Consider the following 16,286-nt stretch of genomic DNA (forward strand, 5'->3'; position numbering starts at 1 on the left):
CTGCTCTTTTCTTATCCCTTAACGTTACACCTATCATTCTTCTTTCCATAGCTCGTTGTGTCGTCCTCAATTTGAGTAGAACCCTTTTCGTAAGCCTCCAGGTTTCTGCCCCGTAGGTGAGTACTGGTAAGACACAGCTATTATATACTTTTCTCTTGAGGGATAACGGCAACCTGCTGTTCATGATTTGGGAATGCCTGCCAAACGCACTCCAGCCCATTCTTATGCTTCTGATTATTTCCGTCTCATGATCCGGATCCGCCGTCACTACCTGCCCTAAGTAGATGTATTCCCTTACGAGTTCCAGTGCCTCGCTGCCTATTGTAAATTGCTGTTCTCTCCCGAGACTGTTAAGCATTACTTTAGTTTTCTGCATATTAATTTTTAGACCCGCTCTTCTGCTTTGCTTCTCCAGGTCAGTGAGCATGCATTGCAATTGGTCCCCTGAGTTACTAAGCAAGGCAATATCATCAGCGAATCGCAAGTTACTAAGGCATTCTCCATTAACTTTTATCCCCAATTCTTCCCAATCCAGGTCTCTGAATACCTCCTGTAAACACGCTGTGAATAGCATTGGAGATATCGTATCTCCCTGCCTGACGCCTTTCTTTATTGGGATTTTGTTGCTTGCTTTATGGAGGACTACGGTGGCTGTGGAGCCGCTATAGATATCTTCCAGTATTTTTACATATGGTTCATCTACACCCTGATTCCGTAATGCCTCCATGACTGCTGAGGTTTCGACTGAATCAAACGCTTTCTCGTAATCAATGAAAGCTATATACAACGGTTGCTTATATTCTGCACATTTCTCTATCACTTGATTGATAGTGTGAATATGGTCTATTGTGGAGTAGCCTTTACGGAATCCTGCCTGGTCCTTTGGTTGACAGAAGTCTAAGGTACCTCGAGCGTACCGGAATCTTGGAAGAACGCTAACATAATCCTAATCCATAAGAAAGGGGACGCCAAAGACTTGAAAAATTATAGACCGATCAGCTTACTGTCCGTTGCCTACAAAATATTTACTAAGGTAATTGCAAATAGAATTAGGAGGGTGAAGTAAATGCCCTTAAATTTCGTAAAGCAGCGAAACTCTCCTCCTCCACTTTCACTCCTCCTCGTTTCTCGCCTCTTTTACGCTCCCTCCTCGACCGTTGCGCCGCCTACGCCACTCGAGCATAGCAACGGTGCCAACATTCTCTCCTTGCCACTCCGCACACGCTTCTCGAGCGAAAATGGCGCTGAAGCAGGGCGCGAGGGCCCACGTGATGCTATTAGGCCAATAGCGACATTGCGTCGGCTTCGGCCAGAGCGCGCGAGGAGCAGGCGGCATTCTTCAATGTGTGGCGCTATTTTACGAAGTTGAAAGGTCTTGAGGGCGAAGCGGAACCATGACGCGGAAAGGGCAGGTGGGGGTATGGCGAAAGCTTAGAGGAAATGCTTACTTCCGCGCAATACGTGTTTTGCGGCGACGATCCCTACGAGGTGGCGCCAGAGTAGCGCACCGTCGTCTGTTCACCGATGACCCCATCAATAGACAACTTTAGTATAGCGTACGCTAAAAATAGCGGATCGTCACTGCGCATGCGCTGAACGCTAAACGAAATAGCGGGTATAGCGGGAGTACGCAACGCAAACGAGTTAGCATTTTTGCGTGGCTTGCGGAGTTTGCGTGAAAGATGGCGGCGGTCCCGGCTGCCCACTTCGAATGGAATTTGGCGTTGCTTTTGTAAAATGCACTTCGTAGCAAATGAGTGTGTAAACGGCTTTCGCTTAGTCTCCGGGCGCTTCGACGACAGAGTATTATTGATAACCTTGTGGTGTTTTCGAGATCGCTTTTCGTTTTGAATGATTCGAAGCCTAACGAAAGAAACATTCGAGATGTCAGCGCCACCGATCGCTGCAGTCGGTAAATAGCCACAACGACGGCATGTGGCCTCTGAGATCCAAAGATCTCCTCCGCCAACTAAAACTGCAGAAAAACGTGCGCTGCTCAGCGTACGCTACACTACAGCGTATAGCGTACGCTATAAGTTGCGTACGCTAAACTAAAGCTGTCTAACAAGCTATGCGACGAGCGCATTCACGGATACCACATATCGAAGCAAAGCGCTGGATAAGAGGAAGTCTGTCTGCAGCGGCTGCTGCGATTCGCGCTCACGCGTCACCCACGCGCTGCTTCTCGCGATCTCCTGATTAGCCAGGCTATCGCGTCACACTTTGCTCCGTTTGCAACTTGCCGTACGAGACACACTGTCCGCGCCAGCCAATATATCGCGAAATGAAAACACGTATAGAACTGCGCTCAAATACTGCATTAGGGAGTGTCTTAATCGTTGGTGAATTATTTTTAACTTATCCATTTTTGCTAGGTTCCAAAGAACTTTCAACGTATAACCCGAGATTCTGCTTGCAATGCTGTGCATAATTTGACTTTGTATCTCATAGGCAGTAAAGTGCATTCATCTTGGTGTAGGAATTGACTCATAAAGTACTCTCGCGTTTTACTTGTATTTTCATTGCCTGCATCAAGGTCGCCATCGAGTAAAGCTTCCTCTTAGGGCATTATTGATGTTTTTCATGCTCCATGCATACTATTGTTGAGCAATTAAAGGCGAAAGTTCTCTTCGAGAATCAATGATGTTAGTTTATTTCTTCCGGGGTTATTGATGTTGGCTGTCCGACGGATACCACAACCGATCGCACACAACTCCGTAAAATAGTAAATTAAGCGCTTCTCGGCACTGTGAACATTCTAATTTGGTGTAGTAATTTCGACCATTCTGCACACTCTTCGCACTGCCACGCTTTTTCAACATGCCAAAATGTTCCAAAATCCGGCTGAACTCATGATTGAAAAAGGTTTACTCCGACTCAAGATAACAAATTAACAAAACGGTATCGACATTTCGCCACCTATGCAGGTGGCACCTTCAGTATATACTGAAACAAATGAGAGGAGTTCTAGTCTACTCGTCCGACACATCCTTGTAAACGATTACATTCGGACGAGTAGACTGCACCTCTGCGAAGTTTTGTCAGTGTACGCTGAAGGCGTCACCTGCATAGGTGGCGAAACGTCGATACCCTTTTGTTGTTAATTTTCGTTAACTAAGAGCAAACATTTCTTCAACATGTAGATGGCAGCGCTCTGCCAACTCTTCGCTCAAGATCGGCGTAAGCGGCATAAGTAGCGCGCCGTTACACGCCGGCGCAATCGTCAAGGAGCCACAGCAAGCTAATCAAGCGAAAGCTTACGAACTGATAAGCCTAGCACCAAAGGGGCTCCTCACCCGTGAGTCTCTGGTGTGTCGGCGGCGTGAGGTCGGCGCCGCTCAGACCACAAGGAGACGCTGGCGCAACCGTACTGCCCCGGTGACCTGTTTTCGCTTCGCTCACCTACATCTGATGAGAGAGCGTTACCGCTCTGTATTTAAGACCGCAATGAACTCTTAGGCGCTCGTCCCTGCTTTGAGCGTAGGCGCCCCTCAGAGTAACCGAGTGAACGAACACTGCGAAGAATCAAAGAGCGAACGCGGAAAGCAACGAGGGATGAAAGACAGTGAAAGCGAATAGAACGCGAGGAGGAAAGCGGAGAAGGAGGCCATGGCGAAAGCGCGAGAATAAAAGCGCAGTGTGGCGCAAAACGGGCTCTGCGGCGACCACCGCTACATGATGGCGCCAGAGTAGCGCGCCGTCGTCTGTTCGCCGTTGACGCCATCCGTAAGGCATGCGGCGAGAGCGTCCACGGATACCATATATTGAAACGAAGCGCTGCATGAATGGCGGTCTGTCTGCGGCACCCACGCGCTGCCTTTCGCGATCTCCCGATTAGTGAGGCAGTCGCACCACGCTTCGCTCAGTTTGCAACGTACCACACGAGGCAGACTGTCCGCGCCTGCCAATATATCGCGAAATGAAAACACGTCTAGAGTGGCACTCAGATTTCGCATTAGGCAGTAACGTAATCGTCGGCGATATTACTTATCCCACTTTCCGGTCCCCCCGAAATCCTTTCCACCTGTGCCGCTACTCGGCTCTCGTTGGCCAGTTCAAATGGGAAAGTTTGAGCGGTAGGCAATGTTATTCAATCTAAAACCAACCAAAATGGACTTGCTGTAAAGAAAAGCGTCTGATCGGGTTCTGCTAAAAACATTACGGGTCCATCCCACGTATGCGTCAGCGGCTACGTAAATTTCACTTCCGCAAAATTAGGAAACCATTAAATAAATAGCCCTACAATATAGCACCCCAGAATCCTCTACAACGTTGGCAACGAAGGGTTCAAAGCTACGCACTTTCGTGACCTTGTGTACATTCAGCAGCATATTTGTCGATAAAGGGCCGAATAGAAATAAGTTGTGAATTCCGAAGTCACACAGGTATCTGTGCGATAATGGGGTAAGGAGGGTTTGGTATTAATTTCAACACAAACACATTTCCTAATATTCACCGAAATCCGACAAACGAAGGTGTTTGCATTCCGTCCCCATTGCAATGCGTTCCAACAATGGAGTACGTCACCTCGTTCCGAGCGGGGTACGCCGTAAGCACTTAGCCATTGCAGCAATTAAAACGGATGATGTGCCAACAACTGCACCTTCATTTGGGTGGTCTGCTCTCGCGCTCTGTATTTCGTCTATCACTCTTCTTCCTCCTAAAGTAGGGGATTCGAGCATCTTACCGTCACCGAGTCGTCCCCAGCCAGACACTGTTATGCGCATATCTGTCAGATTCATCGGGGTCGTTGGTATGCAGATCGGCTTCGTGTAGCGGCTAAACACCACAGGCCGCTGAACCTGCAGGCCAAAAATAACGGGATGTAGTATATGCAAGCTTTCCCGATGACCCTCCACAGACAATCTAGTCTCATTATCACCATCTTATGAAACGTTATTCCGCACGACCAACTGTAAGCGCTAAAATTTTCAGACATCATGGAAACTGCGATTCCACAGTGAGCAACAAAAATATAATAAAAAAGAATACTTTACCATGGGCTGCATATTTCACTGCAAGGCCAGCAGAGGCAAGCACAGGTGTGCGATGTACACTTGCTCTTTGCATGGGCCTAGCATTGCAACAATCCATCTTGTCTGGCCTAAGGATTGTGTTACTATTTGCTCATGTACTTATTTAAAAAAATTAAATTACGAGGCTTACGGGCCAAAACCACGATCTTATTATGAGACACGCCGCAGTGGGGGGCTCCGAAATTTTTGACCACCTGGGGTTCTTTAACGTGCACCTAAATTTGAGCACACGGGTGTTTTCGCATTGTGCCCCTATCGAAATAGGGCCGCCGTGGCCGGGACTCGATTCCGCCACCTCTTGCTTAGTAGTCCAGCACCATAGCCGCTAAGCAACCACGGCGGGTCATGTACTGATTATCGCTTCTCACTGAGAATTTGACCGATTATTGAGGCTCCCTAGAAACTCCATAAATAGATTCATTAATCGTCAGTCATCAGATACTGCTCCTGTAGTTCTTTTTCACCGCTCATTCTAGGTGACCATGTTCTTTGAGGATTACGCGTAGCAACTTAATCTTTGTGTAACAGGGCTGTTACCTCGAGCGGTGTGCAAAAGTGTTTGTCTGCTGATGCGTCGACGGAACTGCTTCAGCGCATGTGAAGTAGTGCGGTGGGGTATGTTACCTGCGCTGTAATCCGTAGTGTTGAGCTATGGCGTGAAATTCCTTCGTGATTAGTTCCGAACTCTCCTGGTCACGGTTGTCCCGCTCTGAGGCCCAGTGAGTGTGCGCTCGAGCCGAGGTGTGAGTCTTCAGGATCCTAGCGAGAGAGTCGTGCGCGGATGTCCATACTATTACAGCCGTTTCGGCAAGGGAGTAGGTCTTTAAAATTGAGATCACCTTCACGAAATTCTACCAGCTGCATAGTTACGACATGATTCGTGCGAGCCCGTGATTGTCGCGATGTGTTTTCTTCGGGGGCCCGTGACCATGGCTATGGCTATGGCCGCCTCTTCCTCTTTAAAGTAATGAAAGAGTTTCAGAGCACGTGCTTCTTTATCGTTTATCTTTTCGGTCTATTGGAAAGTGCGAAAACATATTAGTGCTCACAATGTTAAAGTTACGTCATTTCACTGGCACCGCACTTTGCGCGCAGCGCAGTGGTGCCATTGCGGCCGGCCTCGGAAACTCCGCCACTTCTGTGGCACTAAAGCGCCTTAAACTTCGTAATGTAGCGGCCTGCTTTGAAGAATGCCGCCTCCTCCTCGCGCGCTCCGGCCGACGCCGCCTCGCTATTGGCCTAATAGCATCACGTGGGCCCTCGCGCCGTGCATCAGGGCCACTTTTGGTCAAGAAGCGTCTACGGAGTGGCGAGGCGCGCATGTTGGAGCCGTTACTACGCTCGAGCAGTGTAGGCGGCTCCACGGCCAAGGAGGGAGCGTGAAAGAGGGGAGAAACGAGGAGGAGTGAAGACAGAGGAGGAGAGTGTCACTGCTTTACGAAGTTGAAGGGGGTTTATGTGGCAGAGGTAATTGGCGCCATCAATCAGGAGGGCGGGAAAGCAAATCCACTACCGTTGCACGGCCTCCTGAATCGGCATGCGCGCCCTTTCGTCCCTCCTCTAAACTCCTCTCGCCTTGCCTTCCCTCGCAACTCCCTCACTTTCGACTGTCTCCGCACACGCCCGCCGGCCCGGCGCCAGCTTAGCCCATTGCATGAAGTTTCATTATCTGCTGTTATCGGGAAGCGTGCGCTGCTGTGCTTTGACCAGCGTGGGCAGTTTCGTCAGTTTCGTGGTCTTCCATAGCTGTGTGCTTGTGCTCCATGATTTTTCACCCGTTTCACGACTCGCACCGCTCGTGCATCGTGCAGTGGTCCACGAATACGTCAAGAAACAAGCCCTGCAAGGTTCTTCCGAGCGCCTAAAGACAACACGTCAGTGCGCAGAGCGAGAGACATAAGAAAACGCATGTACACGAACACGGCACTGTCCATGTGTGTGCTCCACTAGTCTCCGGATGTCGTTGCGCCTTGCTTGTGGCACACGTCCCTCTTACCGGTAGAGAACGCTGACAACTAGATGTTCCTCCTCATTGTCACCTGGTCTGTGACTTGTGTTTTTCTGTGCCAAGTCTCAATATGCAACTTCAGCAACTCGCCCAGCTTTCCATTCCGCCCTCAGTGCTTTTTCTGTTTGTCACCGTTCTACAAACTTACTAACAGTTGGAATATTACTGTTCGTGTTTATGTATTATCTCAGTAATTGCGGATGGGAAAGCCGCGCCACACACCTTCGTGTGCAGGCATGAAACGCTTTCTTTTTAAGCATGAACATTGCAGATGTCCTATATGAAGATTTTTGCAGTTCGTGTTTATAACATAAACGAGTGCCCAGTAGGCATGCCTTAAGTGGCGTAGTCTTACTGCTAAGCATCGCATTCGTGGTGAAGGAAAATTCGTGTTGTTCGCTTATTTGCCCTGGTCTTTCATTGAGGAATAGGCCTTTCTGCGAATGTTTTCTATGTGCTGCTACAAAAGTTGACTACCTTCTGCTCCCCCTTGCATTCGTTATTCAAGTTGTGGCAAAATGGAAACTAATGTGATCATATGTATTTCCGTCTTTAGCACAATGTTATTTTTCTTTTTGTTCTGCGATGTCTTTTTTCATTTCGTTCAGTAGCAATAAACATTTCACGCATTTCATATACTTTTGTGCAGATTTATAATTAGGTTCTTATTTTTTTGGTATGGCTGTCAATAAAACAGCCTTAGCATTTTATTATATTTTTTAGGTTTCTTGCGTGTCATTGTCTTTGCCATTACCAGTGAATTTTCCCTTTTAGTTGTCATGGCTATGTCATACACGTCTTCCAGTTTTGTTCAATAATGCAGTGAGTATATCAGAAGCTCTCAGTGCGCATATCAGAAGCTCTTCTATACTTTGGTTTTGAGGGCATCTTATAAAACTCTTTTATATATGTGTACATGAAACGAACTTCACGTTTTCCTGAGTTTTATTTTTATTTCGTTATTTCACTGTCTGTGAATATTATGTTGTTTAGTAGCCATGTACATGCCATGCATTTTTCACTTTTGTTCATTTTCTGAGCTTGTATCATACCAAGTCACGCGAAAATATTTGCTTTCGGAAACGAAAGTCAATAAAACGAGGCGGAAGATCTGTTGTGTTGGAAGTGAAATATATATATATATATATATATATACATATATATATATATATATATATATATATGTTCTGGCTTATGCTGGAATACTCAAAGTATGGACAAGGCTGCGTGCGTGCTAACGTATAAACAGCTCATGGCGCACCGCGCGCCAGTTCAAAAACAATGCCTTGGGTAGCGCGCACGCGCGATAAAAAAATACGCGCCGCCGACAGGAAAAACGAAAGCAAAAGTGAAAGTGCGCGGGGCATGAGAAAGGGTGGAAAGGGAGCGGAGCGGGTCGTCATAATAAAAACAAAAAGAAAAAAAAACAGAGCACTAGGGTGAGGAGGCGCCGCGTGGCTGCTGTTTCTGTAGCCATGACAACTTAAACAATCGTGCGCGCCGCCATTTCGCCAAAGTATCGCCCTCCTGCTAGGGCCGTAACTGAAGGGGACCTTGGCGCTGGCGTTGTAAGAGTGTCTGCTTAAAAGCAGTCAATGGCAGCCATTCGAAGATTTACCTCGGGGATGGCGACGCAATTACACATGCTATGCCGCGTGTTAGATATTTCAAGGGTGCCAGTAATTTATGCACGCCCCCATGTGTAAGCGCAATGCTACTACCTGCAGTCATTGACAGTGCTTGGCCCTTCGCACAAAACAGCCCATTTTTATTGCTGGAAAGCTGCTCGTATATCCGACTAAATGCCATTTATGAAGTAGTGCTTGATAAATTCACACCTTCTACGAAGAATAATGCAGAACATATATTGGACAAAAGCAGTAGATTGCAGCGGGAGGCTCGACACTGATGGCAACCGAATGATCTTTTGCAGGCAAGAACCTACTGGGAAGCCGCGTTGAGCATTCTGGTTGGTTCATCGCATTAACTGCTTCTTGAATTAGCAGCCTCACTACAGTGATCATGGAAAAAAACATTTCTCGCGATCTTCTGCAATAACAAAGTTTATATACGAGTGTTAGCATCCTCACAATTATGCTTTTTCGCGTTGTTGATGCAGTTCTTGTATTATACCTTCTTAGATCACTTGAATATTTCAAGTCGGACAAACATAGGTGCACTTCTAACTTTTGTGATGTTTGCCTTACAAATCCTTGTTGATGCTGCGAAGCAAATCACTCTCAGTACGCGTGGTCTGAAATTGTTCAAGCTGTGTATGGCGCAGGCGCTAGCGGCAATACATATTGGAAAGTGTGTAATAAAGTGCTAATAAAGTGGAGTAACTGTGGGCGTGCGCGGATGAAATGTCGAAACTTTCTTTGTGCCAGCGTAAGTGTGAATACTGGGTCACGGCCACGGAGCAAGACATTTAGGAGGGGAAACTCCCGTCAGCGCGAGCGAGCGCGGGCGACCAGATAAGGCCACAATTGTTGTATGCGCCGACGGTGCTGTATACAGTGGCGGCGCCATGCGGCGCGTTAGAGAAGCCGCAGCGAAAAAAAAATGCAGCGCCCGGGCAGGCGGCTCCGGCCACTCCAACGCGCTCTCAACGGCGGTAATTTCTTTCCAGGCCGCCAGGCGCCGCCAGCACGATAATGGCTCCGCGGGCTTGTGACTTTTTCTGGTCGCCGCAAACAGTGGAGTTTCCACTCCTAAATGTTTTTTCCTCCGTGGTCACGGCACTGACGGGCACGAAAAATATCACGGGCGAATCTAATACAGAATGTAATATAGTTCTTGCTAAGTTTCCGTTTTAGTTGCAGTTTTTCCGCCACGATCGTTTACTAAGCAGAAGGGAAGGCACATTGTGTGGTCCAAGCTCACCGTTAGAAGGGCGATGTTATTCCGGAGATTGGTGGCATTGTAGTCGGTGTGTAGTCGCACCTGGTCCACGTAGAGGAAGTCGCCCTTCAGCCTTTCTGTGCTCATGTAGTAGGCCTTAGTCCACACAGGGTACGTGCGGTTCCTGCGCCATGTGAGAGTGCCTGGTAGACTCCAGTTGATGCTGAAGTTTCTGTTACACAGCAGGCATAAGAATTTACTTCTGGCGGCACAGAAGGCACTGAACGTATCAACACTTTTGTTGCGAAGGTCCCTGGCATTGCGGAGCTCGTTCAACTTCCATAGTTTTTCATACGACTGGCAAGGAATGACCGAGCATTCTCTGCACAATACCTTTTTATAAGAATTTAAATCTACGGTTGACAAAAAAATTACATAGCGAGAGAAGAGCGTGGTAAAAGAAAATGCGCTCACCAAGGCAAAATACAACATTTTGAAGTTGCCCGCTGCAGGTCTGTTAACTACAAAATGAAGTTCGCAGCACCTACCATTTACACGCAATCAGTGAGCCTATTTCTCTAAAGAAATCTGAGGAAGGGGGTTCTCGGTTTAGCCAATCATAAGAGCAGCATAGACTGCGTGGATAACGGTTCCAAACATAGGCAGGAAAATCATTTCTTCAGTGCTTCGCTGTAGCATTGACAGCTGATAATTATAATTATTAACTTATCATGTCCTCCGTGGTGCTGTGCCAGGTTAATTCACCAACAGTCTCTCTTGGCCACGCAATGTAGTGCTCTCTGATATAGGCCTGCCATGGTGGCGCCCGTGGCCAACGCGATCAAATCGCGGTGACCGCATTTTGATGCGAGCGCAATGCACAAGCATACGTGTACCGGGCATGACCATTAATGAACCCGAGGCTCCAAGATTAATTCGGTGTCCCCACTACGTCGTGCCTCATAATCAAAGCGTAGGTTTTCGAACCTACAACCACCGAATATCTATACAGGGTATCCCACATAACTTGAGCCAAGGATTTAAATATGAAAGGCACGTCGGAAGCGAACTTAATTAAATGCATACCATTCGCATTACTCTATGGTAACTCAGCCAATTTTGTTATTTTCACCATTACTCACTGATTAATTCAGCTTAATTGTCTAACTTTGTAATTATTGGCTGAGGACCTCAAGCATGATACGCAGGTTTGTAGAGCACCTTCAGAAACCACCGATCGAGTTGCTTCTTTTACGATACGTCTCACGTATTCCTTTTTTCCGGATTGCAAAGAAAGCCCCCGAAATATGACAAAAGCCACGTGACGGAGGGTTTGCGCAGTGGTATTGGGCTGCCCTCAAGCGTGCGTTCGGTGAACAAGGTCGGCTGCATCGCCACTGGCGGCGACGGAACGGCAGCGCGTTCTTTATCTCATCGGCAGCGCTCAACCGGCAGCATGCATTTTCGCCGTCTTCCCACGACTTCCTCTGAACAGGTGATGAGTGAGGTGCCTCCGAGCGGATAGCTTGAGGAAACGTCAAGGAAGGAGAGCAGAAGCCCGTAGAGTATCCGAAAGCGCTTGCGTTACGCCTAGTGAATTCCTTGGAAATATTCGTCGCGCAGCAGCCTTTGAGATGGGGAGGGTTACGACCCCAACCAAGTACTTGGGAGTACCTCTAGAATGCTAGCGTGATAGCGCGACATATTGGACAGCGCAGACGCATGATACGCGTGGAAAGGCGGAAAGGTGGAAAGGAACGAACTTATCGATTTTTGCTAGAGCCACCGTGTGCAATCTGTTCTTTATTAGTAGGCTGTGGTATGTAATGCAGGTGTTACATTGCGCAAGGCTCATTGTACAGAAGCTGCATCGAATTTTCGCCATTTTCGTGTGGGGTGCGCAATGGGAAAGGTGCAGCCGAACAAATTTGTTCAGAGGAGTCACGAATGGTGGATTGGGCCTGGGGCACCTTTTTTTGCTGCAGATTGTCAACAGGTATCTTTTCCTTCGCGACGTCAGCGCTCCTTTTTTGCGCACCGCATGCCAAGTAAGGCTCGGGCGCGCGTTGCCAAACTTTGTTGTTTCAACCGAAACGCTCACGGGAGGCATTTTTGGATATTTTAGAGAAGTTGTCGCAAGTGTACGATTCCTTGCAACGAGGTTTCCAATTGAATATTTATCTACTGTCAAAAAGAAAAACATTGTGCAAGGATTTGTGTGACGTTGTTCTGCCGGAGCCAATGTACAGAGCCTTGTACAGTGGAGGCCCTGGCAGGGACGTGTTAAAGAGAGCAAAAAAATGCAAGTTGCGCCAGGGGTTAAAACCTTTTTTTTAAATTACACACTAGAACGTTGCCAGCAAAATTGTTTTTACAGGAAAAGGGCTTATTTCTTCCATGGGGATCTCACTGCCTTATCTGCAAACAACCAGAAACGATAGATCACGTTTTAATTCATTGTTGGGGAGGGGTATTTTTTTGGGACGTACTACAAAGAACGTTAAAGAAACAATTCCCCCTCGACCCTCATGGAATACGGTATCTACCCATTACTAACGAGGATGGTTTTCCGTTTGATTTAATAATGTTAATTGGCCTCCACAGTATTTGGCGCTCTCGAATGGCAGGATACTACTGCGATCTACGCGAATTTATTCCCGTGAAACTGTGCATCCGTTTGTTGAGGTTTTGAAGGCCAGTGGCGATACCCCCGAGTGGCTGTCAAGGGTGGAGCCATTGATGGCTCTAAATGAATTTTAATGTGGCGAAGCCAGCCACCTACCAGGCTGTTTATGTCAAAACTACGTGTTCATTGTATCTTTTATGTTTTGTTTTGTGTATTGCTATTGCTGTTCTTTCTTTGTCAAAGTCAGGCAATAAAGAAAAAAAAAAGGGGGAGGAGACTGACAGAGTAGAGGTTTGTTGTTGGGGCAGGCGCGTGCTGATGATCGCCACGGGTGGACGCAGGTGATGTAGGACGTCAAGACGCGCGGAATGACGCGACCTTTGAAATGACGAGAGCTGCTGAGCACTCCAGGTGGCGCAGTGAGCAAGCATGGCTGCCCGCAAGTCCTGGTAGAAGTCGGGGCCGGGGGGTGGTAGCCGGAGGTGAGAACGCAGCCGCAGCCTGGTACCTTGTGGAGAAGGACACGGCTGTATAGCCGGATGGACCAATGTCCGGCACGACGATGTATAATTCCCAGACACCCTACAGCCGCGCGACGTCTGCCGGACCGCGTGCCCCTGTCGTGGTAGAGACGGTGCGTTGACGCTGGCTTGGCTGGACTCGGTCGTCCCGGTAGCCAATTTGTGGGAGGTGGCGCGAAGAGGCAGCCGCCGTAGCCACGGTTTATTTAGGCCAGCCAGCCACGATGCCGCTGGACCTCTGGAGCCTCCGAACTCCGCGGCTGCTCAGGTCGAGCACGCCAGCGTGTTCATGTTCTCGTTCTTGTTCCCTAGTGAAATGGCGCAATCCACTCTGGAGGATCGGCCATGAATCGGGCGGTGAAGGAACTGTTAGCATTTTTTTTCTGAATAGATTACGGTCAACTAAGTATCTTGCAATTGGGATTTAAACCGTCTACTGTTAGAGGTATGAATATTCAATTATCTGGATATCTTTGTTAATTTTGTGAACATTATAAGATTTTTGCAGAATTTCAACTTGCAATTCGTTTTGTCTCACGCAGAAAGATACACAGAGCATTTTTGTCGCGCTACCTAAATGTGAGTCATCTTCTTCACTGGCTCCGAAAGCGATAATCGCGCTGCTACTATTACAACGGTGATTTCTCATGAGATGTCATTTCATGGTTATTGCAGTATACCGCAATAAGATTTAATATGCATCTACATCTGAAGCGTTGCCTTCTGTACGAAAGAATGTAAAATAAAGCACACTTTACACAGTAGAGTAGACATAAGAACGCTTACGTACACCCTGAAACGCCTTTAAACATAATAAACTTGAAGAAAAAAAGTTGACAACCTCTAAGGGATGGTTGCCGGACAGTACATTTCGCTGCTTAACATTATTGGCGTATATATTGGCGTAACCAGAATGTTACGTGTGGTAAGACACAGATTAAAGAGGCTATATACAGGCTATTTACACTGGAGACAGATCGCCAGGCCGACACTCGCTCGCGCCAAGGGCACAGACCCACTTCGTCGTCGTCCTCGCGGCGGCTCGTCCCTTGAGCATCGCTCGATGGTATCGTAATATAATAATGCAAGATACGTTTCAAAATAATAAAACCATGTAAAATATTCTTCCAGAACGTAACAGACATCCCTGAGGTAAATGTTCACAATCTTTTTTTCGCGCTCTTCATTGTGTTCTTACATGGATTGGCTTTTCTTTACTGTTCTTTCATTCTGCTCCAGTAAATATTGCGGCTGCTTGATTCGTTGGTTGTTTGGTTGATTGATGAATTGATGTATCGATTGACAATAACGCCTTTAAGCATCGCAGGTGTAACAAGAGAGGCTATGGATGAGGTATCAAGATAAGGTTTTAGCACATAATCCTCAATAACCTCTTCCAAAACTCTGTGGGCGAGCGTACTGGCGTTCTGCTTTCATTGGAACATGATCTTCATGCTACTCATTGAAAAGCTTCTCTGCACGAGGTCGCGGGATCGAATCCCGGCCACGGCGTCCGCATTTCGATGGGGGCGAAATGCGAAAACACCCGTGTACTTAGATTTAGGTGCACGTTAAAGAACCCCAGGTGGTCGAAATTTCCGGAGTCGCCCACTACGGCGTGTCTCATAATCAGAAAGTGGTTTTGGCACGTAAAACCCAATAATTTAATTTTTTTAAAAACGCTTCTCTAATGCTCTTAAACCGAACGCGATATCTAAGTAGGCATCCGAATGAGCAGCCGACATGGGGCCGCAATGATGTAGCTGCATGCAGAGGGTCACAAGGTCAGTAAGTACCTTTTATTCGTTGTCCTTAATTATACCATTGACGCGGACCAGTTGGTACACTTCCAAATTATACCATGTGAAGGACGTCATTATTTCCTTGCCCTTTATTGCATTTATGTTCTGTGCGAAGCACGAATTGAACTTTAGTTGAAGGGCAGTGGCTTGTCGTTCGTGCGTCTTCCTATTTGTACCACCCTTGGCTCTATTATAATTTTCTTGACCTTACCTGTACAAACAGCTTGCCGCGGTTAGCAAATGCACCTCGGTCAGAAGAACTGCGGAGCAGTATGTGACCACGGTGGTGAAATTCATCGCCAGAAACACCTGGTGAGTAAGAGAAACAGTAACGGAATGTCAACTCATATCTGCACTAGGCATTTCAAGTTTCTACTTATGTACGGTCACATTTCCCGTTTGTACGTTTACGTATGTGCATTGGAATGATCTCAAGTGCTGTGAAAAGATACCTTACGTCTTTCAAGTTTCCTCAGTTATTCGATACGGACATGCTTATCTGTATTAGGTTATATGCTGACCAGCTACCTGTTTCCTGAATGGTACAAAGGACGGGAACTGCACATACTCGCAAGGCCACATGCCTTGGTCGTTCCCACTGTTTTCCCTGCATTACAAATCGGCTACGCACACAGACAGAAGATCCCCTCTAAATACCCAAAGACGTCCTTGCGGCTACTTTTAATATCAAAATTGAATAAATCAAAGCCTTGGTTCTGTTTTGAGCATTTTCAACAGGAACGTAGCAGAAAGACCCCCAACTCGCCGTGCTACAACGTTTGCCCGAAATTGTGTGTTAATAATTAAAACTTGTTCAAATATTTGGCGTCGGGGAAGCATTTACAGCCTATATAATTTTGTTCGGTCTTGGTAACATAGCGCTCTGTGCGACTTCGTTCACGCGCATTAACACCGCACTTCGCGATGTACGTGCTTCCAGAGCCTAGTGCCTTTGTGCAGCAGCGACTTACTCGATCAAGTAATGCTCTTAGAGTGGACTTATATACTGCAATTTCATGCTGTAGTGTGTTTATGCGTTCGTTCCGGCTAGCCACTAAGGGAATGTTTAAGCGTTCGGTGTACCGAGTCAACGCACGCTTTCATCGCGTAAACAGTGGTGGCACGCTACTTCAGCGCTGCCGGGTGCGTGACCTCCGTGAAGGATGACGGGGTGGCCGGAATTTGATTGCGAAATTGGCAAGATGTATTACAGGGCTAAGCAGCTCACTTTTAACATCGGCGCGCTTTTGCATGTTTTCAATACATGTGCGTTGACCTATTTTGCTATTTGTATTTCTACTAGTTATAACCTAGGAGTGTGGTCATAACGATGACGTAGGTCATAATGATCACCTAGGTCACTGGCTCGTGTAGTACTTGAGGTGACCTTGCGTACTTGAGATCACTTGCTTACTTGAGATACTTAGGATACTTGAGATCACCTTGCATAAC

General features: G+C 47.2%; 1 protein-coding gene across 2 annotated transcripts in view; it reads right to left on the reverse strand.

Annotated features, from left to right (window-relative positions):
• LOC142564791 (transmembrane protease serine 11D-like) overlaps positions 1-16,286 on the reverse strand; it is a 69,752-nt gene that overhangs the window by 16,051 nt on the left and 37,415 nt on the right. For both annotated transcript variants that reach the window (XM_075675951.1, XM_075675950.1), the window contains exons 2-4: positions 15,046-15,143; positions 9,928-10,069; positions 4,688-4,802 (exon numbers count right to left, since the gene is read on the reverse strand). In XM_075675951.1, coding sequence (XP_075532066.1) covers positions 4,688-4,802; positions 9,928-10,069; positions 15,046-15,143 — 355 coding nt within the window. The remainder of the gene's footprint in view (positions 1-4,687; positions 4,803-9,927; positions 10,070-15,045; positions 15,144-16,286) is intronic.

The sequence above is a fragment of the Dermacentor variabilis genome, chromosome 11, assembly GCF_050947875.1.
Source record: "Dermacentor variabilis isolate Ectoservices chromosome 11, ASM5094787v1, whole genome shotgun sequence".
Taxonomy (NCBI): Eukaryota; Metazoa; Arthropoda; class Arachnida; order Ixodida; family Ixodidae; genus Dermacentor; species Dermacentor variabilis.